The following is a 24,386-nucleotide window of genomic DNA, read 5'->3' as shown; positions in this document are numbered from 1 at the left end:
CTCATTAATATATTGTTTTTGTAATTCTTAAATGGTCTCTTGTTTTCATCTCTCCAATGAAAATGTAAGAGATGTACGATGAAGACGTGCCGACTGTTAATTTTTCACAATCTTCTTCCATCTCCTACAAATTCCCTGCTTCCAAAGAAGCAGACCGTGGGTCTATTTCAGTACTCACAACAAAGAAAATTCCTGCTGTATTTCTGATTAATTAATCAATCATTTTTTTATTTGGGCTGACTATTTTTTAAAAAAATAAATTGATTATTGATTTTTAACATTCATTTTAAAAAATTTGAGTTCTAAATTTTCTCTTTCCCATTGGTGCCTCCCCTACCCATTGAGAAGGCAAGCAATATGATATTAATTATACATGTGAAATCATGCTAAACATATTTCTATATTAGTAATCAACATGTATTTATTAAGCAGCTACAAATGACTAACTCTCCCTGCCCACTAGCTCATGTAGGGTAGTTGACTTGGGATGATGGTATTTATTTAGTCCTTGTGATACTGGCATATTCCACAGACTCAAGGAGGGTCTGCAGAGTTTTTGAGCTATAACTCTTCTGTGTGTCTGTGCACATTGGTTCTCTGGGGCCGATGTAGGTCACTGAAGCATAATGGAGGTTCCCAGGACCCTCTTCATGGTCCATCTCCATGGTGACACCCTAGTATAAGGAGAATATCAATTAGAAATTAGAAATTGGGGATGGGGAATTTGCCAATGCCGGCTTTGGTGCTCGCAGTATGAGATTTTGAAATACTGCTGTGATAAAGGACAACATGCCTAGAAAGCATCTCCAGGAATGTTATTGGTTCATATATAGAATGTGAGAGCTAGACATTCCATTAGAGATCACTTTAAAGCAGCAGTTCATGGGATAATATAGGATAAAAATTATTTCTTTATTTTCACTAAACTCTAATAAAAATTGAGTATTTCCTTAATTACAAAGGCAGGCAATAAACATTATTCTGAAAAAGGGTCCATTGGCCTCTCAAGATTTCCAAAGGGGTCCATATGGCACAAAAAAGCTGAGAACTACTGACCTACAGTAATATTTTCACTTAAGAATTGAGGAAACTGAACTCAAAAGAAGAGAATTCACTTGCTAAGTGGAGTTAGTGGCAAAGTTGCTTCTAGATTTCTATCTAGACACTATAGACAGAGATAGCCATCTGTAGGTAGATACTGGGAGTATCTGGACTCCTGGTCACTGTTCTTCTTCCTTAGAGTGCATGATACTTGGTAATTAGCAGAATAATGAAAAATGACTAGTATCTTGAATAAGCACATGATTTTATTGTGAGGTACGGCTCTGGATCTGTAGATCTCACAATCTATGGAGTCCAAGGGCAGCTAGATGGTACAGTGGACAGAGCCCTGGAACTAGAGTCAGGAAGATCTGTGTTCAAATCTAGCCTCAAATATTTACTAGCTGTGTGACTATGAGCAAGTCACAACTTCTATCTGCCTCAGTTTCCTCATCTGTAAAGAAGGGGATAGCAACAGTATTTACTTCCAAGGATTGCTGTGAGAATCAAATGAGATAATATTTATAAAGTTCTGTTACTACAACTTATTCATTTTCACTTGTGATAGGCCTCAGCTTAATATCTGATGAATTTAGAATAAGACGAATTAACTCAAATCAAGGCTATAATTTTTGTAGCTGCTGTGTCTCCTATTCAGAAGACAGATTACTACACAGCAAAGCAGTGCTCCACTGGTCCTCTGTTCAGGGCAAGATACAAAGCAATCTCAAAAGTTTTCATCAGGTCTGACAGTTCATTTTTATAGATCAGAGGAGAGGGGCTGCCTCAGAGTCTTAGTCAGCCAATCATCTTTGAGAGATGCCTAATCCCTAGCACCTAATCAGGAAGTGTTTCCTTATCCTTTCAACGAGGGACCAATGGGCACTCTCACACTCTCCTTGGGGAGATTACCCTCACATTCCCCAAAAGCTCTTGGAATAAAAAACTCAAACAAATATTGCCTTAATCTTGCAGTGGACTCAGCCTTCACAAAAATGATGCCTCTTAGTGGTATGGAAATAACAACCCTGGGTTTTCTTAGATTATGCAAGTGGAAACCAAGCTCTGGTCACTTCTATCAATTTGGGAATGCCTTGAGCATGGGTCTGAAAACAAATTATGTCTCTTTCCCAAATACCAGTTTATGTCTGCAGAGACTTCTGACCTACAAATCTATGGTGATTAGTTTTCTGGCTGTGAATAATAATTAACAATAATAATAGCACTAATATTTATATGGGGAACAGTTAGGTGATGCAGTGCTGGGGTCTGAAGTCAGGAAAATTCAACTTCCTGAGTTCAAATCCAGTCTCAGACACTTACTGGCTGTGTGACCCTGGGCAAGTCTCTTAACCCTGTTTGCCTCAGTTTCCTCATCTGTGAAATGAGCTGGAGAAAGAAATGGTGAACCATTCCAGTATCTTTGCTAAGAGAATCCCAAATTGGGTCAAGAAGAATGTGACATGACTAAAGTGACTGAGTGACAACAATCACCACCTCAACCACCACCACAACAAAAAATATTTATAGAATGCTTCAAGGTTTGCACAGCACTTTGCATATTTTATTTTGGTTGATCGTCACAACAGCCTGTGAGATATATACTGTTTGCAGATGAAGAAACAGATTTATACAGATTAAGTGAGTAGCTAGTGCCTGAGACAGGATTCAAGCTCAGGTCTTCCTAACTACAAGTTCTGTGATCTCTACACCACACCACCTGTTGCTGTTTGTCCTTCGTTTTTAAATGGAGCAGTGACATCACAGGGTGATGTCTTGATTTGCTCATGAATTGGATTTAAGTGAGGCAGAGAAGGGCAAAGTTGTCAGTCTCACTCTCTCTTCCTGAGTTATTGAAATCCAGGGGCAGGTCAAAAGTCAAGATGACTGGCAGTGGCCTGGATACAGAGGATTGACTTGGCATCTTCTGTGTCTGACCAAGCTCTAAGTGCTCCACAGTGCATGCTTCAGCTGCCTTCGTGGCTATTAGAACAAATTGTTCTTATCACAAGCTTAGGGCAGACATCCACCTAACTCACTGACAGGTTCGAGACTTCACGGTGTATGGTTAATGATACTTGCAGCTGTTGTGAAGGTGTAAGACCAATAACACCAACAAACAGGAGGGCTGATAGCACAGGTTCTTGATCTGCTTTTCTAAAGGAAAGACAGCTTTAAAGGGCTTAATAATCTTACTTTAATTAAATAATGAGAAAGATACATAAGTAGAGAGAAGTGAGTTCAAGTTCAAGAAGTGAGATTCAAGAAAGAATCCAATAGACAGGGCTCCAACTGTCTGAATATAGTAATAGATACATAATCACCAGACCAGGGAGCACCAACTTCTGGGTTTACAAAGCTAGAGGAAGGGGACAGCCCTTAATAACAGCTACTCAGTCTTGTCTGGCCAAATCACAAAGACCTCAGGTGAACATTCTTCCCATGAGTGAACCCAAAAGCAAAATCTCACCTCAGAATATATATACACTTTTGACTAATAGACTCAGAGCCAGAAGGCATCTCCACCCACGTGACCCAGTGCCTAATTGGTTCAGTACCATAAGGTGTGAAAGTCTTCCTGCAAGCAAGGTGGGATTTTTGTTGTTGTTATTGTTTTTCTTGCAGTCCAGTTTCCCAGGCTTGTACTAAATTGTAAACATTTGAAGGATCAATCTCCTTTGAACCCTGGTAATTCACAGCTACACTGATCCCCGTAGGCTTTGATGCCTTCTGGCTCTGAGCCTATTGGTCAAAAGTGTATATATATTCTGGAGGAATGGTATTACCTTCAGGCTCGCTTGTGGAAGAACTTTTAGTCTTTATCAAGGGGCCCCCCAGCTATGATGTGAATCACTCATCAAGGTTTGAAGAGGAGACAGCTGATAGAGAGAGAAGACCTCTAATACCAACCCTTGTAAGAATACTGGAACATTGTTTAATTAAAGTAAGATTTTTAACTCTTTTGAAGCAGTCTTTCCTTTACAAAAGCAGATTGAAGAACCTGTGCTAGCAGCCTTCCTGTGTTCTGGTTTTATTGGTCTTACACATCCACAACAGCTGCAAGTATCATTAATGATATACTCGGTTATTTGTGGCCCATCTGTTGAGATGGTTTTATCAGGGTGTGGCTGCTGTGCATGCTATAGTTTCTTGGAGCTACCATATACCTAGTTGCCTCTAGGAGACAAATGAAACAAATCTAAAATATATAAAAGTAGAATAGTACAGAGAAAAGAATACTAGTATTTGGAGAACTGAATTTGGAGTCACAGAAACCTGAGTTCATATCTCAGCTCTGCCTCTGTGACCTTGGACAAGTCACTTAACTGTAACATGAAGGGGTTAGACTAGATGGCCTCCAAAGTATCTTCCATCTGTAGAGCATTGATTATATGGATAATTGGGCTTTTTCCTTAGGTGCCCACCTACCAAGGGGGTATGGACACAACCTTTTCCCTTCCCTTATTCCAGTATTTTCTAGTTATTTCTGTGGGTTATACATCTGGAAACACTGCCTTTCCTGCCTCAAAGCTGATGTCCAGTTTTACCCCTTGTGCCTTCTCTCTAACACTTCTATTTCCAGAGGTTTTCTGTAAAATTTACATGAACTGATGCAAAATGAAGCCAGCAGAACCAGCAGAGCATTATACATAGTAACAGTAATATTGTAAGAATGATCAACTGTGGTTGACTTAGCTATTTTCAGCAATACAATGATCCAAGACAATTCCAAAAGACTTATGATGAAAAATGCTATTCAACTCCAGAGAAAGAACTGATGGAGTCTGAATACAGATTAAAGTATACTATCTTTCACTTTACTTTTTTGTTTTTTTATTTCTTAATCTGTGTTTTCTTTCACAACATGACTAATATGGAAGTATATTTTGCACGACTGCACTTATATAACCTATATCAAACTGTTTACCATCTCAGGGAGGAGCTAGGGAGGGAGAGAACTTAGAACTCAAAATAAAAAAAAGAATTTTAAAGATTGTTTTTACATGTAATTGGGAATAAAAAATAAAATGTTATTGAAATTAAAAAAAATCTTCCCTCCTAAAATGAATGAGTTGAACTAAGCAAATCTATCTTTTTTGCTTCTATCTCTAAATTCTAATATCCTGGGGTCTTCTCTGAGAATTGGGATAAATTCCTTCCTGTCCACAGTACAGGGCTCTAGGATGGTTCAGATGAGATAACATAGGTGAAAGGGAGGAAGCCCTGGATAGGTAGAGATGTTTAAAAAATGGTTAGATTCACTTACCCTAGATTTCTGACTCTTTTTCTCAAAGTCATCACTCATATGATGGAAATCATCACCTGCCAAAACACACAACTTTAAGCAGCTTGACCCCTTATGGAAAAGCTGAGGGGAGATGTTCTACCCCTTCCCTCCCCCTGGTTGCCTAGGTTTGATTTTCTCTAGTCTCATCCTGAGACTGTATACTACAGACAGTGGGTCACATTTAAAATAGCACTTGGCACATCATAGGTGGTTAATAAATGTTTATTGGTTGATTGATGCTTTCTGTGGTAGATGGTGTAGTGGTTAGAGTGCCAGACCTAGAGTCAAGAAGACTTGAGTGCAAATTTGGCCTCAGATACTTAGTGGATTTGTGATCCTGGACATTTGTCTGTCTCAAGTTACTCACTTCTAAAATGAGGATAATAATAGCACCTATGTCTTAGGGTTGTTGTAAGGATTAAATGAGATTTTTTTTTTTTTTAGTAATTGGGGTTAAGTAACTTACTCAAGGTTACACAGTCAGTTATTTCTGGGTGTGGTGCTAAGTATCTGAGCCCAGATTCAATCCCCAGGTCATCCTGACACTGGGGCCGGTGCTCTTACTCACTGAGCCACCTGACCGCCCCTAGAAGGAAAGATCCTAGCCAAACCTTAAAGGGAACTAGGAACTCTTTTTTTTTAATTAAGCAATTGGGGTTAAGTAACTTGCTCAAGGTTACACAGCCAGTTATTTCTGGGTGTGGTGCTAAGTATCTGAGCCCAGATTTGATCCCAGGTTATCCCGACTCTGGGGCCAGTGCTCTTACTGTGCCACCTGGCTACCCCTTAAATGAGATATTTTTAAAGAGGTTAGTACAGTGTTTGGTACATAGGTAGTTAATAAATGCTTATTTCCTTCCTTCTACCATTTCTCTTGCTTTTCATTATTGCCTCCAATACTTTCCTGTGTTTCATTTCCTGAAATGAAAGGAGTGAGGAGGATCCAATTGTATAGAGTAATAGGCTATCTAGGGCAGCTAGGTGGTACAGTGGATAGAGTGCTATGCCTGGAGTCAGGAAGACTCATCTTCCTTAGTTCAAATCTGGCCTCAGATGCTTACCAGCTGTGTGACCCTGAGCAAGTCACTTCACCCTGTTGTAGCAGCAAGCACCCCAAGCGCATTCTCAGGGTTTGCAGCTACCACAGGTTCTTGGATCTGCTTTGTTAAAGGAAAGCAACTCAAAATGGGTTAACAAGCTTACTTTAATCAGTCAGACATATATCGTTTACCTTGTTCAGGAGAAAAGGTCAGCACCCTGAACCTCAAAGTATACAGGCATAATTATCAAGACAGAAACATCAAGTAGACAGATTTCCAAACTGTCCAACCATTACAGTCAACATCTGGGTTTCCACATTCTGGGTTTTTCAAAGCCGGGGGACTCTCAACAACGGCTTCCCATAATTCAGATCAAATCACAGAACACTTCTCAAAGTGAGTCCCAAAACAAAGCTACACATCAGGGCTTATATAGCCTTCTCCTGGCTCAGAGAATGTAACAACCTTATTGACTCACTGGCCAATCAAGAAGTATCTACTGAAAAACAAGCCTCCCCCACCCCAGGCTTCAGGTGCACATTAGCCTAGGGGCAGGGAAGATCTTCAAAATTTACATTCTTATTACACCTGTTTACCTCAGTTTCCTTATCTGTTAAATGATCTGGAGAAGGAAATGGCAAACTGCTCCAGAATCTTTGCCAAGAAGACAACAAATGGGGTTAGGAAGAGTAGGACCTGACTGAACAACAAATAGGTTATCTATTTTAAATATGTTATATAATATTATATTATTATATAACATAATAAGCACATAAATATATAATACAAACACATTTTATAAATATATTACATAATAAATAATATTAGAATTAAAATTTGTTAATTAAATTAACTTTAGCTAATTAAGAGTAATGGAGTATTAATATTAATAGAACATCTGTAGTTCTTTATGTCATTCTTCCACTTGAAAGCTTTCATGGATCCCTATTGTCAACATAATGTTGACCTGGCATTTAAGGCTCTCTCCATCTGACTCTAATCTACCTTTTTAACCTCATTACCTAATACTCTTTTTCATTTATTTTGCTTCTTTTTTCTCTTCTGATTACCCCCTCTCCCAATCTGCCCTCCCTTCTATCACCCCCTCTTCTCTTGTCCCCTTCCCCACTACTTTACTATAGGGTAAGATTGATTTCTATACCCAATTGACTATGTATATTATTCCCACTTTAAGCCATTTCTGATGAGAGTAAGGTTCACTCACTCCCCCTTACCTCCCCTTTCTTCCTCTCCACACTAAAAATTTTTTCTGGACTCTTTTGTATGAGATAATTTACCCCATTCTACCTCTCCCTTTCTCTTTCTCCCAGTACATTCCTCTCTCACCTCTTAATTTTATTTTTTGGTATTATCCTTTCATATTCAACTCACACATATGCCCTCTCTCTCTCTCTCTCTCTCTCTCTCTCTCTCTCTCTCTCTCTCTCTCACTCTCTCTCTTTCTCTCTCTTTCTCTCTCTCTCATATTATATATATATTGCCCTCCTTCTCTCTCATATATATATATATATATATACATACACACATAAATATACACATACATATGTAATATACATATTTCTTATAACTACCGCAATGGTGAGAAAGGCTTTATGAATTACAAATATCATCTTTCCATGTAGGAATGTAAACAGATTAACTTTAATAAGTCCCTTATGATTTCTCTTTCCTGTTTACCTTTTCATGTTTCTCCTGAGTCTTCTATTTGACAGTTACATTTTCTATTTAACATTTAGCTCTGGTCTCTTCTCCAGAATGCATGAAATTCCACTATCTCATTGAATATCCACTTTTTTCCACCTCTCATATTATACTCAGTTTTGCTAGGTAGGTGATTCTTGGTTGTCATTTTTTTTAAAGTTTTTAAATTTACTTTAAACTTAAGTAAAAAATAAGAAAAGAAAAAAATTTCCATGTATACAACAGAACATAAGAGAGGATTCAATATAAAGTAATAAATTTCCATTTCAATAAAACTTAATATACATTTTCCTCAATTTATTTACTTTTAGTTTTCAACATTCATTTCCACAACATTTTGAGTTACAGATTTTTCTCCCCATCTTTCCCCTACCCCTCACCTCCAAATAGCCAGCCTGCTGAATATCCCTTTCCCCAATCTGTTCTCTCTTATATCCTCCCCCATCCCCTCCCCCTAACATTCTAGTAAGGCAAGATGGATTTTTATACCCTGGTGCCTGTATATCTTATTTCCCAGTTGCATGTAAAAAAGAAACAAAAAAGTTTTTTATATACACATTTGTTTTTGAAACTTTGAGTTGCAGATTTTTTCTCTTTTTCCCTCCTCACCCACTCCCACTGGGAAGATAAGCAATTCAATATAGGTTATACATGTGTAGTTACCCAAATCATTTCTATAGTAGGTATATTGTGAAAGTTTAACTATATTTCCCTCCATCCTATCCCACCCTCCACTTATTCTATATTCTACTTTGACCCTGTCCCTTCTCAAAAGTGTTTGCTTCTAATTACCCTCTCTCCCAATCTGCCCTCCCTTCTATCATCCCCCTCTTATCCCCTTCCACTCTACTTTCCTGTAGGGTAAGATACTCAATTGAGTGTGTATTTTATTCCCTCCTTAAGCTAAATTCAATGAGAGTAAGGTTGTCCCATCCCCTTTTACCTTCCTGCTCTTTCCCTCCATTGTACATTTTTCTCTTACCTCTTTTATATGAGACAATTTACCCTAATTTATCTCTCCTTTTCTACTTGTCCCAATATATTCTTCTCTCACCTCTTAATTTTATTTTTCACTTATAATCCCTTCATATTCAACTCGTCTTGTCTATGTCAACTTTGTCTATGTATACATGTACATACTTATGCACAAACTTACACATATATTTATATGCACCTACACCCTCATATACATATATATGTATGTATACATGTATATACATATATATTCCCTTCAACTGTCCTCATACTGAGAAAAGTCTTATGAGTTACTATTATTGTTTTTCCGTGGAGGAATGTAAATCATTCAACTTTAATAAGTTCCTTCTGATTTCTTTTCCCTCTTTACCTTCTCATGCTTCTTTGCTTCTTGTATTTGAAAGTCAAATTTTCTATGCAGCTCTGGTTTTTCATCAAGAATGCTTGAAAATCCTCTATTCATTGAATGAACAAATTTTCCCCTGACGCATTATACTCATTTTTGCTGGGTAGGTGATTCTTGGTTTTAATCCTAGCTCCTTTGACTTCCAGAATATCATATTCCAAGCCCTTCAATCCCTTATTATAGAAGCTGCTGTGTCTTGTGTTGTCTTTATTGTGTTTCCACAATACTCAAATTGTTTCTTCCTGATTGCTTGCAGTATTTTCTCCTTGACCTGGGAATTCTGGAATTTGGCTATAATATTCCTAGAAGTTTTATTTTGGGGATCTTTTTCAAGAGGTGATTGGTGAATTCTTTCTTTTTTTTCCAAATGCTTTATTAACTTCTGGTTTACACCATTCATTTCCACCAGATTTTGAGTTACAATTTTTTTCCCTGTTTTTTCCCCTATCCACCACCCCAAAATAGCAGTCCCACAGGGTATCCCCTCCTCCAATCTGCTCTCTCCCATATCTTGTCCCATACCCCCTTCAACTTTAACAGTAGGGCATGGTGGATCTCTATGCCCCAGTTCCTGTATATCTTATTTCCCAATTACATGTAAAATATAGGATTAATAGTGTGTGTGTGTATGTGTATATATATATATAATTTTAAACATTTGATTTTAAAACTTTGAATTCCAGATTCATTACCTTCCTCCCTTGTCACCCACCCTTGCTTGGAAGACAAGCAATTCAGTATAGGTTTTACATGTGTAGCTATGCAAAACATTACCATAGTAGCTATATTGTAAAAGACTGACAATATTTCCCTCCCTCCTATCCCACCTCCCACTTCTTCTATTCCCTACTCTGATTCTGTCCCTTTTCAAAAGTAGGTGCTTCCAACTTCCCTCCCTGTCAGCCTGCCCTCCCTTCCATTATCCCCCCTCTCATCCCCTTCCCCCATACTCTCCTGTAGGGTGAGATACCCTATTTAGTGTGTATGTCATTCTCTCCCTGAGCCAAATTCAATGAGAATAAGGTTGACCCATTCCCTTTTGCCTTCCTGTTCTTCCTCTCCATTGTAACTATTTTCCTTTGCCATATGAGATAGTTTACCCTGTTCTGTCTCTCCCCATCTCCTCACATTATATTCCTCTCTCACCTCTTAATTTCACCTTTTAAGTATCATCCCTTCCTATTAAATTGGTCCTGTGCCCTCTATGTATACCTGTAAACATATATACACACATTCACATATGTATTCATATGCCCATATACCCTCCTACATAGACATATATATTCCCTTCAACTATTTTCATACTGAGAAAAGTTTCATCAGTTACAATGATCATTTTTCCATGTAGGAACATAAATAGTTCAACTTTGATAAGATCCTTATGATTTCTTTTCCCTGTTTACCTTCTCATGCTTCTCTTGCTTCTTCTATCTGAATGTCAAATTTTCTATTCAACTCGGGTTTTCATCGAGAATGCTTGAAAGTCCTCTATTTCATTGAATGACCATATTTTCCCCTGAAACATGATACTCAATTTTGCTGGGTAGGAAATTCTTGATTTTAATCCCAGCTCCTTTGCCCTCTGGAATGTCATATTCCAAGCCCTTTGATCCCTCAGTGTAGAAGCTGCCAGATCTTGGGTTATCCTGGTTGTGTTTCCACAATATTCAAATTGTTTCTTCCTGGATGCTTGTAATCTGGGAATTTCAGAACCTGGCTATAATATTCCTAGGAGTTTTCTTTTGGGGATCTTTTTCAGAAGGTGATTGGTGGATTCTTTCAACCTCTCTTTTGCCCTCTGGTTCTAAAACATCAAGGCAGTTTTCCTTGAGAATTTCTTGGAGGATGATTTCTAGGTTTTTTCTTTGATCATGGCTTTCAGATAGTCCAATAATTTTTAAATTATCTCTCCTGGATCTATTTTCCAGGTCAGTGGTTTTTTCCCATGAGATATTTCACATTGCCTTCTATTCTTTCATTTGTTTGGATCTGTTTAACAACATCTTGATTTCTCATAAAGTCACTAGCTTCCACTTGCTCCAATCTAATTCTGAAGGAATTATTCTCTTCAGTGAGCTTTTGAGATTCTTTTTCCATCTGGCAAATTCGACTTTTTAAGGCATTCTTCTCCTCATTGTGTTTTTGAGCCTTTTTGCCATTTGAATTAGTCTGTTTTTTAAGGTATGATTTTCTTCAGTCAGCCTATTGATGCTCATTTCATAATTTTCTTGCATCATTCTAATTTCTCCTCCCAATTTTTCCTCCACTTCTCTTATTTGCTTCTTAAGATTCTCTATGGCCTGTAACCAGCTTGTATTTTTCTTGGAAGCTTTTGGTACAGGAGTTCTGACTTCACTGTCTTCCTCCTGTTCCATGCTTTGATCCTTTTTGTCCCCAAAATAGGAATCCAAAGTTGGGGTGCTCTGTTTATTTTGCTTCCTTTGCCTGCTCATGTCACCACTCAGTCACTTGACCCTTGGACTTTTTGCCACAGTAGGACTCTGCCACCAGACAGGGGAGCTTCATCCCGAATACTGGGGTTTTCTCAGCTGCCGATGGTGTTAGTTGGGTGCCTTCTCTGAAGCCTCCACATGCTCTGGCAAGCTGGTTGTACACCCCAGAACCTCTACCCTAGATCACAATCCAGATCCAAGCAGGTTAAAGTAAGAGCGATTACCCCACAGACTGGTCGCTTGGGCCCCCTACACTCTGCAGGCCAGGAGCTGAAGCTGCCATGAAGGCTAGGCTGCAGGGCCACAGAACCTCAGCTGCTTCTCGCCCTGGGGGCAAAGGCTGACGATGCACTCCCAACTACTGGATCCCAAAGTCCACACTGCACTGACCTCTCACTTTGTCCTTCGCATCTATGTGTTGATAATTCTGGAAACCACCACAGCTGCTGGTAATCTGAAGTCGCTCCAGCTGGTGATTGGTCAGGCCCACCCTGGGGCTAAAACCTCCGGCTCCCATGAGGCTGGGGTCAGCTCACAGAGCCCTGCGCTGGCCAATTCCTGCCGGCCTGCTGGTCTGTCCTCAGCAGGAGGTTAGCTTCTCTGTGTCATTTTGTGGGATCTGTAGCTCCAAAGTTTGTTCAGAGTCCACTTTTACATGAATTTGGGAGGTGGAAGCTGGAGCCCTGTGGAAGTCCTGTTTCTACTCTGCCATCTTGACTCTGCCCCAGTACCCAGTGAATTCTTTCCATTTGTACTTTTCCCTATGGTTCTAGAATATCAGGGCAATTTTGCTTGATAATTTCTTGAAAGATGTTGTCTGGGCTCTTTTTTTGATCATGGCTTTCAGGCAGTCCAATAATTTTTAAATTATCTATCCTAGATCTATTTTTCATGTCATTGGTTTTTCCAATGAGATATTTCACATTGCCTATTATTCTTTCATTTGTTTGGATCTGTTTTATAGTATCTTGATTTCTCATAAAGTCATTAGCTTCTATTTGCTCCAATCTAATTTTGAAGAAATTATTCTCTTCAGTGAGTTTTTAAAATTCTTTTTCCACTTGGCAAATTCAGCTTTTTAAGGCATTCTTCTCCTCATTGTCTTTTTGGGCTTCTTTTGCCATTTGAGTTGGTCTGTTTTTTAAGGTGTTATTTTCTTCAGTCAAGCTGTTGACTCACTTTTCTTGATTTTCTTGCATCATTCTCATTTCTCTTCCCAATTTTTTCTCCACTTCTCTTACTTGGTTTTCAAAATCCTTCTTGAGCTCCTCCATGGCCTGTAACTAATTCATATTGTTCTTGGAAGCTTTTGGTGCAGGACTTCTGACTTTGTTGTCTTCCTCCCATTCTATGCTTTGATCTTTTTTGTCCCAGAAAAAGGAATCTAAGTTAGGATTGTGTTTCCTCTACTTGCTCAGGTTTCTAGTCAATTACTTGACTTTCGAACTCTTTGCTACAGTAGAACTGTGCTTTAAGAATGGAGAGAATTTTGTTCCGAATTGCTGGGGTTTTCTCAGCTGCCAGAGCAATTAGTAGGGCTCCCTTTCTGCAGCCCCCACAGGCTCTGGCACATGGCTATACAACCCAGGACCTCTGCCCAATACAGTAATCCAGATCCAAGCAGGTCAAAGCAAGAGCAATTACCCTCTGAAAGGTCACTTGGTCCCCCTACAATCTGTAGGCCAGGAGCTCCTGAGGCAGCAATGTGGCTGTGCTGCATCAACTGCTGCTTCTTGCCCCATGGACAGCGGCTGTACCATGCTTTTCCATCCCCCCTGTTCCAACAGAGTTCCACACTGACCTTTTGCTTTGTCTTTGGTGTTTATGGTTTGAGAAGTCTGGAAACCACCACAGCTGTACTGATTCTTGGTTTAAATCCTAGCTCCTTTGACCTCCAGAATATCATATTCCAAGCCCTCTGATCCTTTAATATAGAAACAGCTAAATCTTGTGTTATCCTGCTTGTGGTTCCACAATACTTGAATTGTTTCTTTATGACTGTGTAATGGGAATGTAAATTTTTAATATCTTCCCTGCCCCTAGGCTAAAGTGCACCTGGAGCCTGGGGTGGGAGGCTTGTTTTTCAGTGGATACTCTGTGATTGGCCAGTGGGTCAAGAAAGTTGTTACATTCTCTGAGCCAGGAGAAGGCTATATAAACCCTGATGTGAGGCTTTGTTTTGGGGCTCACTTTGAGAAGTGTTCTGTGATTTGATCTGATGAAACTCTGGGAAGCCATTGTTGAGAGCCCCCCGGCTTTGAGAAACCCAGATGTTTATTTGGTATGGATATAATGGTTGGACAGTTTGGAAACTGTCTACTTGATCTGTTTCTCTGTCTTGATAATTCTGTCTGTATATTCTGAAGTTTGGGGTGCTGACATTTTTCCCCTGAACTAGGTGAACGATACATATTTGACTGATTAAAGTAAGCTTGTTAACCCATTTTGAGTTGCTTTCCTTTATCAAAGCAGATCCAAGAACCTGTGTTGGCAGACACCCTGGGGATGCTGGGGTGCTTGCTGCTACAGACTGCTTGTACTATTTTCTCCTTGACCTGGGAACTCTGGACTTTGGTTATAATATTCCTGGGAGTTTTCATTTTGGGATCTCTTTCAAGAAGTGATTGGTGGATTCTTTCAATTTCTATTTTAACTTCTGGTTCTAGAATATCAGGGCAGTTTTCCTTGATAATTTCTTGAAAGATGACATTTTGTGTTTCAGACAATTAAGACTTTTCCCTCCTTTCTTATCTTGCCTTCTTCTGTCTCCATGCCTTTGCTCATTTTGTTCCCTCTGCCTGCAATAGCACTCCTCAGGCCCAGGCCTGTTTCTATCTGTTGTAGTCTCTCCCTTCTTCAAGGCCCAAGTCAAGTGACACCTCCCCCATGAAGCTTTCTGTTTCCACACTCTCCAACTTTTGTCCTCTCCAAAACCAGGTGAAAGGAAGTATCCTTCTTTTTAATTTTCTCAACTCATTATGAATGTACCAATCTTTTGCCCTCATATCCCTTTCCCTTATATCAATCAACAATCAACCAATCAATTTATAAACATTTATTAAGCACTTACTATGTGCCCACCACTACACTATACTAGCACTACACTAAGCACCAGGGATAGAAACAAGAGGCAAAGGACAGTCCCTGGCCTCAAGGAACTTCCAATTTGATAGAGAAGACAATATACAATGAAATATAATCAGGAAATATTTATAAAGGACCTACTATATACCAGATGCTGAAAGATACAAGCAAAAAGGAAGAAACAATCCCTATTTGTAAAGCGCTTGTATGATAGTTGTTCATGTTCGTGTCTTTCCTCCCATTATACCATAAGTACCCTAAAAATGGAGTCTGTATCATATCTCTTCATAAGCTCCAGTGACAATCACAGTATTCAGAGAAGGCACTTAGCAAATGTTTGTGCAATTAAATTGAATTAAATGAGTTGAAATTATTTGAATTGTGGGTGGTGGCCTGGAGAAAGTTGGGGGGAGAGGGAGGAGACAGATCCCATATTTTATACATCCGTCTAAATTTATGTGACATACTCAGTGAATTATAAAAGAAACCTTTTGGATTTGAGAGCTCTTTGTATTCATTCAAGGTATGATTATTTTTTGTTTTAATCATTTAGTCATTTCAGTCACATCCAATTCTTTTTGACCCCATTTGTGTTTTGTGGGTTTGTTTTTTTGCAATGAGGCTGGAATAGTTTGCCATTTCCTTCTCCAGCTCATTTTATAGATGAGGAAACTGAGACAAGCAGATGATAAGTGTCTGAGGTCAGATTTGAATTAAGGAAGAAGAATCTTCCTCACTCCAGGCCTGGCACTCTATCCACTGTGCCACCTAGCTTCTATGTTTATGAACATGTATATAAAAGGCCTGTGTTACCAAACCCTGAGGGAGATCAATGATGAATGAGACACAGTCCCTGGGCCCCAGGAACATTACAGTCCACCAAGGGGATAAGGAAACTCTAATCATAACATAAAGTTGAATAAGATGCATAACAAGGGGGAGAAATATAAAGGGATCGGCAGAGGGATGGTCCAGAGGCTCTACAGAGCTCGTCCTAGGTCATCTTTCCCCTACCCCTGGGACTGAAATGCTAGAAAGATGTGAGGGTGGGGGAGCATGAGGGCAGTGAGGGGCAGAAAGTGAGAGGGAGGTGAGAGTTTTCTTTCTCTTACCTTTCTTGGCTTTCTGGCGGAGCTTCTTGATGTATACAATTCCCACAATAAGGACCCCCAATAGGAGCAGGAAGGTCAGGACTACACCCAAAATGACGAATTTCTCCTTTTCTAAGAAACTTATGGAAAGAGAAGTGTGTCAGGTGAGGGGGGGAGAGAGAGAGAGAGAGAGAGAGAGAGAGAGAGAGAGAGAGAGAGAGAAAGAGGAGGGGGGAAGACAATGCCAAACTGTGGGAAAGCACATTATTCTTTTTTTGGGTAGGGCAATTGGGGTTAAGTGACTTGCCCAAGGTCACACGACTAGTTTTTGTGTTAAGTGTCTGAGGCTGGATTTGAACTCAAGTCCTCCTTACTCCAGGGCTGGTGTTCTATTCACTGTGCCACCTAGCCTCCCCAAAAGCACATTATTCTTTGTATGATGTGTGAGAATGGGTAGATTTTGGCTTTAAGAGTCTCCTACCACCTTTTGGGGATTTTCCTTCTCACTGGTGCCAATGATCTCAAATTCCTCCTTCTCTTTGCCTTTAGCTACCGAGAGCTCTCTATTTCAGTGCTCAGCGCCTACTTCAAAGCAAGGTTCCCTTATTCCAAACCTTTCTCAGTGTCCTCTCACCGGAACTGAACTATCCTGTCATAAGGTTTAGATACAGTTTAAGAAGGTCTCCAGCATAGAACTCCAGAGCCTAAGTATTCTTACTCACCTGCCACCCTCTGCCCACTTTGTGCCTTGCAAACTCTACCTGTTTCTATTTTTATAAATTGCTACCTGCCTAGGAGCAAATGGTTTTGATTCTTATCTCCTCTTTTCTCATTCCCTTTTTCTTCAACCTTTCCCTTTCCACTCCAATTCCAATTTCCCCTTCTACTATGCCTTTGCAATCCTGATTTCATACTGAATAAACTTTCATTCTGGATACAACTTCCTCAGATTAGACAGCACTCATGACCATCCTCTCTAGCTCTGGCTATACCTTCTCCCATATCATCTCTTTCCACCCTCCACCCCCTGCACACTGGCCCTGGGAAGGAAGTCAGAATACACTCTAGCTACCCACAGCCACTTCCAGATTCTTTTTTCTTTCTTTTTTTCCATTGCCACTATTACTCAGTAAATTCCCCTCCTTTGAAGTTTACTGGATTAAAAATTTTCACCCAATATTGATGTTGGTGGCTGTTGTCTACCAGTCCCCAAGACCTTCTCTTTCTTTTCTCAAGTTCAATATTTGGTTTCTTGTCTTCTTCTCTTCCCCTGCTCCTGCCCTTTATACTAGATTTCAACATTTGTTGTGTCGAAGGTTTCTTAAGCACTAACTTCCTTGTTCCTCGGTCTACTTAAATCCCCTAACTTACCTGTCTAAACCACTTTAACCATACACTTCAATGGCCATGCCCTGGACCTCATTACCCACGTGTTCTATTTATATAAAAACTGACCAAAATAGAAAAATGAGTATCTGATGTTACCCCACTCTGACATCACTTCTCTTTTTCAGGAATCTCAAACCAGCTGACCTGGGTTGACCCCACACTGGCTTCTACTCATGAATCCTTTGCTTCTCCTTGTTCAGTTCTTTCTCTATCCCAACCCTAGGCTACTCCCACCCTTTACGTCTTACACTCCTACTCACATGTTGATGAAAGGAACTAGAAGAAGTCACAAAAACTGATCTGACTTCATCTTATTCAATCTCAACTGGGTCTCCATGGATGCAAGGCAATATTTTCATTTCTCTCTAAATAATTTCCTATTTGGCTCCTTACATTAGTTATTCCAAATCTTCTCTTCTGTCCTCAGTCCTCCCACGCTAACTCCTCCCCTTCATTCTCAGCTGAGCCTTAACCTCTTCCTTTAATTAAAAAAACCGAGGCCATTCTTTAAATGCTACCTTTACTCACCTTCTCTTCTTCTCAAAGATCCTTGACATCATCTTCTAGGCTTTTCTCTTCCAGTTTTTAATGGAGTTGCCCTTCCTAAGGACAGCCCCCACCCCCTGCCCCACATGTGCTCTTAATCCATCCTCTTCTGTCTTCCCCAGTGGATTGTTCCCTTAATCATCCATTCTCTCTCTAACTTTCAATCTCTTCCTATCAGTTACTTTTCTGCTTCTTCAAACTTGCCCAAGTCTTCTCCATTTTCAAAAATCCTTCTTTAAGATTTATCATCCATTCAATCTTTCATCCTATGCCTCTTCTTTCATTCTCTGTCAAATTACCAGAGAAATCTATCCACAATTCTTTTCTCTACTTCTTCACCTTTTCATCCAAAGTGTCATTTCCTAAAACTGGTCTATCTAAAGTCATCAATGATCTCTTAATCACCAGATCTGATGGTGTTTTCAAAGGCCTCATCCTTCTTGACCTGTGTTACGTTTGAATCCATTGACTATCTCTCCCTCCCAAATATCTCTCCTTTCTGTGATTTTATGGAACTACTCTCTCCCAGTTCTCCTCCTGCCTTCTGTCTGTTTCTCTTCAGATTCCTATGCTGACTTATTATCTGTACCATGCCCCCTAACTATGGGTATACTCCAAGCTTCTCTTCTGGACCTTTTTTCCTTCTTTGTTAACATGTCAACTCCTACAGATTTAAATATCATCTCTAAATGGTAAATGTGTGTATATATATATATATATGTGTGTGTGTGTGTGTGTGTGTGTATGTATGTAGATATATACATATACACATACACAACTCATGCAAACAACTCACAGATCTATATGTTCAGTCTATCTCTTACCTGAGCTCCTGGCTTGAATCACTGTCTATTGAACATTTCAGGTAGGACATATTAGAAACATTTTAAACTCAAGAAGTCCAAAAGAGATGGACTTCTTGATTCCTCCATTCTTCATTATCTCCCTCCCCCACCTCCACAAATATAACCTTTTATCAAATTCCAATTATTCAAAAAGCATTTGTTAAGCATTTACTATGTGCCACTCCCTGCTAAGGGCTGGAGGTACAAAGAAAAATCAAAACCAGCTCCTGTCCTTACAGATCTTGCATCCTAACAGGGAAGACAATATATGCAAATTTCTGTTTCTTTCAAGGGCATCACTAATCTTATCTCTCAGGTTTGTGACATTGGCATTATCTTTGACTTGGTCAACTCCACATATTCATTCACTTTCCAAATGTTGTTATTTCCATCTCTACAACAGCCCTTCCATCTTATCCCTCTTTCTTCTCCGAAGGCTACAACTTTATTTCAGTTCCTTATTACATTTGCCTTTTGTTCAGTCAGATTCTTCCTGACCTCATTTGGGGTTTTCTTGGCAAAGATACCTGAGTGATTTGCCATTTCCTTCTCCAACTCATTTTACAGATGAGGAAACTGAGGCAAACAAGGTTAGGTGACTTGCCCAGGGTCACACAGCTAGTAAATGTCTGAGGCTGGATTTGAACTCATGAAGATAAAGTCTTTCTGACTTCAGGTCCAGTGCTCTATTGACTGCACCACCTAGCTGTCTCCTACCATTTATCTAGACTATTGCAATGGCCCTTTAAATAATTTCCCTGCCTCATGGCTCCATTCACTCCCGTTCATCTTCCACATTGTTGCCCAAGTGAGTTTCCTTAAGTACAGATTTGACTCTCATTCCTCTACTCATTAAACTCCAGTGACTCCCTATTGTTTAAAGGATAAAATATAAATTACTTTATTTGATTTTTAAAATCTTTTACAACCTGGTCTCTATCTAAAGATTGAAATTACTTTCTTTTCTATACTGTGCCATCCAGTCCTACTTTAATTTATTTTTCTGATCCTCACTTGGGCATTCAATCTCTCGTGGATGAAGAAACACTCCCTCTTTACCTCACAATACCGCCCCCCCCCCATGGCCTTTAAAAAGTATCTCAAGCATCACTTCTATAACTGCTAGTACTCATTCTCCCTGATAACTTTTTATTTCATTACCTAGAATTTATTTTATATTTATTCTGTGTATACTTAAATAAGTATTTAAATAAGTATAGGCATACATGCTTATATGTGTGTATGTGTATATATATATCTACATGCATATATATACATTTACCATTTAGATATTGTCTCCCACAATTGATCAGAAGTTTCTAGAGAGTAGGAATTGTTTCTCTTTTTGGCTTTTGTATTTTTAGTACCTAAGACAGTGACTGGCATACTAGGCATTTAATCAAAACTTGTTGATTGATAATGGGTACGAATATTGGCCTTGAAGAGAACAAGCATATGTTCACAGCATCCTTCTAAAGCCCGCTCTTAAGCCAAAGCCTGAATTCACTGGGGAGACTCTCCCATCCTCCTTTGTTGTCCAAGGCAATGACCCTAAAGTTAGAATTTCAAGCACCAAGACAGATCCCAAAGTAAAATGTTTTAAAGGCACACAAGCTTCTAAGAAGTCCTCAGAGCACATGCTTACACAATATAGAGTGATAAGAAAACCTTGGACTAGGAGACATGGGGTTTAGTTCTAGTCTACTAGAAGAAGGGAATAGAACTTTGGGTAGCTTACTTTTTCTTCCCTGGGTCTCATTTTCATCATCTTTAAAATGAAAAGGTTCGATTAGATCATCTCTGGTGTCTTAATGGATAGATCACTGGACCTGAATCCTGGAAAGCCTGAGTTCAAATATAGTCGTAGATACTTACTAGATGTGTGGCTCTGGACAACTCACTTAGCCTCTGTCTGACTCAGTTTACTCGACTGTAAAATGAGAATAATAATAGCACCTAGCTCCTAGGGTTGTTTGCTTTGCAAACCTTAAAAGTGCTATGTAAATACTAACTGTAGTTATTACAGTACCTTGTACCACCTACCCAGGAATGCTGGGCAGGGGGCTTATGGGTCACGGGAAAGGAGTTGTACCTGCAGGTGGCTGGAGTGGAGGAAGGGACCTTTGAAGCAGTCTGGATCTCTTTGGTGGTGTTCTGCCCTACAAAAAGAAGATAGTGAGAGAAACGTGTGGGAGAGACACTCGCCTCCTTGCCTTCCATCCATTCTTTCTCAGGAGCTATTGGTACATGGTTCTTTTAGAAAACACTATGCACTATAGCAAAGGATTGCATTTCATATTCTGTTGTATCCTGTACCATTCCTTGTATTTTATTATTTTGTTCTTCTTGTCATAATGCTCAGTCATCCCAGATGGCTTGGTTAAACATATCATTGGGGATGCTCTCCCTGTCCTCAGCAGGTGGCTGGAGATGATGTCATGAAGACAAGTGGAATCTCCTCCAGTTTCAACTGTGCCCCCGCTGCTTCAAAGAGAAAGGGTTCAGAGGGTAGGATGAAGCAAGTGTGTTTGTGTGTGTGTGTGTGTGTGTGTGTGTGTGTGTGTGTGAGTTTTGAGCAAAAATTTGCTAGCTTCCTCTTCTTCGGTCTGAAGAGTTTTGCTCTGATCTTGGGGCTGGCAGAAGAGATAACCTTGATGCAGTAGCTTATCATTTTTGGACCTAGAGCCATTAAAACTGACACCATGAAGGACCTGCTGTTATGTGGAACAGATGGAAAATTGTCAGTGATAAAAATTCTGGCGCCAAGACAATGTGGGTGAAGCACACATAGACTGCATGGGGCAGATGGATAGACTCCATTCAGGTTAGAAACTGATCACAGTCAGCTTTATTTCCTTTTCTCTGTTCTCACTCTCCCTTCTAATAGGGCAGGTACATTCTCCTTGGAACCTAAAGCTTCTCTGAGATTTGGGAGAAATTTGTCTTCTCTTCTTAAAAAGTTTACCCTTTTGCTTTTGAAAAATTAATTTTTCTTACTTTGAGCTAACAAATGCAAGAGCTATGTTTGCTATTGCATGAATGCAACATGTGTGTGTGTGTGTCTGTGTGTGTGTCCCTAAATCCCAGTGAGACCCCCAGGAGATTTTATTTTTCAGAAAAATCAGGAGGCGACTCACCTCCAGGACAAGTAGCCTAATTCTTTCTAGTTTCAGAGTGTAGAGAGCAGGGGAAAGCTGAGACAAGTAGGCTAAAGGAGAGCAGAATAAAGGACTAGAAAGCTTTCCTACCTGGGAACGCCAAGGCTTGATCCTCCCATCCAAGGACCTTGCTTTTAGAAAGTGATTAACAAAATTTTTCTGAATTCATTTGAATTGAGTTGAAATGGTCTTACCTGGAAACACTACCAGGTGGATTCTCTTGAGGACAGTGACAGTGTCTTTCTTGATGGTCATGCACCAGTAATGTCCTGAGTCCTTTTTCCTGAGTCCTGACATTTTAATGATGATGTGGCCAGACTTAGGCTCATCAAGGAAATAAAGGGAGAATTTACCTTCTTTAGTAAAAAAACAGTGTTCTTTTATGACTGCTAATTTGTTACAATCCTCTCTATTTTCTTGTACTTTACACCAGGCTTTCCAAGGCTTCTCATTCTTCCTGAGCAGATACGAGCAGTTCACGTTCAACGTCTGTCCCTCCTCTCTCATATGCTCCTCATCCAGACCTTTTATTTCCTGGGAGCCTGCAGAGCACAGCTTCAGGTCAGCAGGAGTTTGTATTACAGCTCAAGACCCTTTCCCTGGCCTGACTGAAGGATAAGAGGGTAAGAGGGAACCTAGGCTGCTCGGAGAACCTCCTTCCCCCAGACCATGCTCCAAAGAAGCAGCCCAGGCTGCCCAGAGAGCCTCCCTCTTTGCCCCCTGACCTGTCTACACAGTCCCCTGATCTCACTCACTCCCTTTTCTTCTTCTTCTTCCTTACCTGTGATTCCCAATGACAGCAGGAATAGCAGCAGTGGGGCTTGTCTGGCCATCCTGGACCTCTTCAGGTACTTAGGGACTAAGGACAACCTGGGGAAGTAGTGGGAGGGATAGGACACTGAATCTTCCCTTGCTACTTCTGAGTTTCTGAGAAGGAAGAAGAACTAAGGGAATACAGAAAGACAGACCTTATGGGGGAAGTGGAGGCAGCAGAAGGGAAGAGCTCTAAGGGAAGAGGAAGAGGGGCAGAACTACTGAGGAACCTACAATTGTGAAATCTGTAAGCCTGAGCTGGGCAAGAGTTCCTCCTCTGCAATGGCCTGGGCCCTTAGAAAATTTTTTCTTCTCATACTCTGGTGTCTCTGATACCAGATGACTCCCAGAGACCCTGGGGGAGTAGGGAGAGGACAGGAATCTTGTGCTAGAGCTCGGTTTGGGGCTCAAGTAGGACTCAGACACCTGAGATTAAAGTAGTTTCCTGTTAAATATATAACTTCAGCTTAATTGCAGCTACTGGGGAGTTGAGAAAGGGGTCAAAAAACATATCTTGGCCACTGATCTCCTTATTCCCCTTTCTCCTAAGCTCTGAGCTTATCTCTGTGACATTTTCTATTAATTTTAGTACATCATACACTCTATTTCTTTTATTAAAAATTATTTTGAACTTAAATACCAAAAAAGCTTTTCTACATTCATAGCAAATGTGATTCTGTATAAAATCATGAATTTTATTTCATGTTGCTTGCTTTGCAAAAAGGTATTTGATAAATTCTGCACATTATTTCCACACTATCCTGCTTGTCTGTACACCCTTATGTCCTGTGTGCATTTTAAAATTATGTTACAATGGTTCTGATGAGGGCAGGGGTGATAGGTGTTTCAGGGGGTCCAATGACCAGAGTCCCCGAGGGAGCAGTCTGGAAGGAATTCACAAGGCCCAAGCAATCTTTTAAGTAAGGATTGTAAAAGTTTATTGTTATGCTTTACAGTGGGCAGGGGTTCTTAGGGAACCTGCAACCTTAAAGAAGTCATAGGTATAGTTTATAAAGAGTTTCAATAGTAAATCAGATGCCAATTATGCTAACTAGATGAGTAAGGGTGGGATTGGGGAGGAGTTAAGGAGTGGTCAGTGCTTAAAGGAACATGCACTTTTATTATCTACTTCGAAGGCAGTAATTCACTGGGAAATAGCTCAAGGGGGGGCTACCTGGAGGTGTGGTTTTAGGCTTGAAATGTCATTAAGTCAGCTAGCAGTCAGGGCTGACTGAGAAGTGCCTAGTCTGCCACCCATCAGTGTCATGTTTGACAAGATGGATGTTGGGAACCAAGGCTAATGGGGATTCAGTATGTGTATAATTGGCTGAGGACTTAACTTACAGATAGTGCATTGAAGGATTCATAGGTGCAGCTGGCCATTATGCTAGGGGGAATTAAACAGTTCATGAATTGTTGCTAGGCAGAGTGCTGGCAGGGGGAAGGGGCAGAGTTAATGCTCTGAAGGGGGGGCAGATATCATTTTACGAACTGGTTTTACAAATTGATTTTACAAACTGATGTTACAAACATAG

At 40.0% G+C, this 24,386-nt stretch overlaps 1 protein-coding gene across 1 annotated transcript; it reads right to left on the bottom strand.

Annotated features, from left to right (window-relative positions):
* Positions 1 to 211: 211 nt before the first annotated feature.
* LOC138177226 (trem-like transcript 4 protein) lies at positions 212 to 23,038 on the bottom strand. The gene is made up of 6 exons (XM_069108304.1): positions 22,820 to 23,038; positions 22,233 to 22,580; positions 20,973 to 21,039; positions 16,122 to 16,240; positions 5,309 to 5,364; positions 212 to 674 (listed from the first exon to the last, which is right to left on the bottom strand). The coding sequence occupies exons 1-6, from the start codon at positions 22,869 to 22,871 to the stop codon at positions 498 to 500; spliced, it is 819 nt and encodes a 272-aa protein (XP_068964405.1). The 5' UTR covers positions 22,872 to 23,038; the 3' UTR covers positions 212 to 497.
* Positions 23,039 to 24,386: the final 1,348 nt, after the last annotated feature.

The sequence above is a fragment of the Petaurus breviceps genome, unplaced genomic scaffold (assembly GCF_028583685.1).
Source record: "Petaurus breviceps papuanus isolate PSGF00001 unplaced genomic scaffold, PetGlider_PUasm1.0 90352, whole genome shotgun sequence".
In the NCBI taxonomy this organism is placed as follows: domain Eukaryota; kingdom Metazoa; phylum Chordata; class Mammalia; order Diprotodontia; family Petauridae; genus Petaurus; species Petaurus breviceps.
This window is presented reverse-complemented; position numbering and strand designations above follow the sequence as displayed.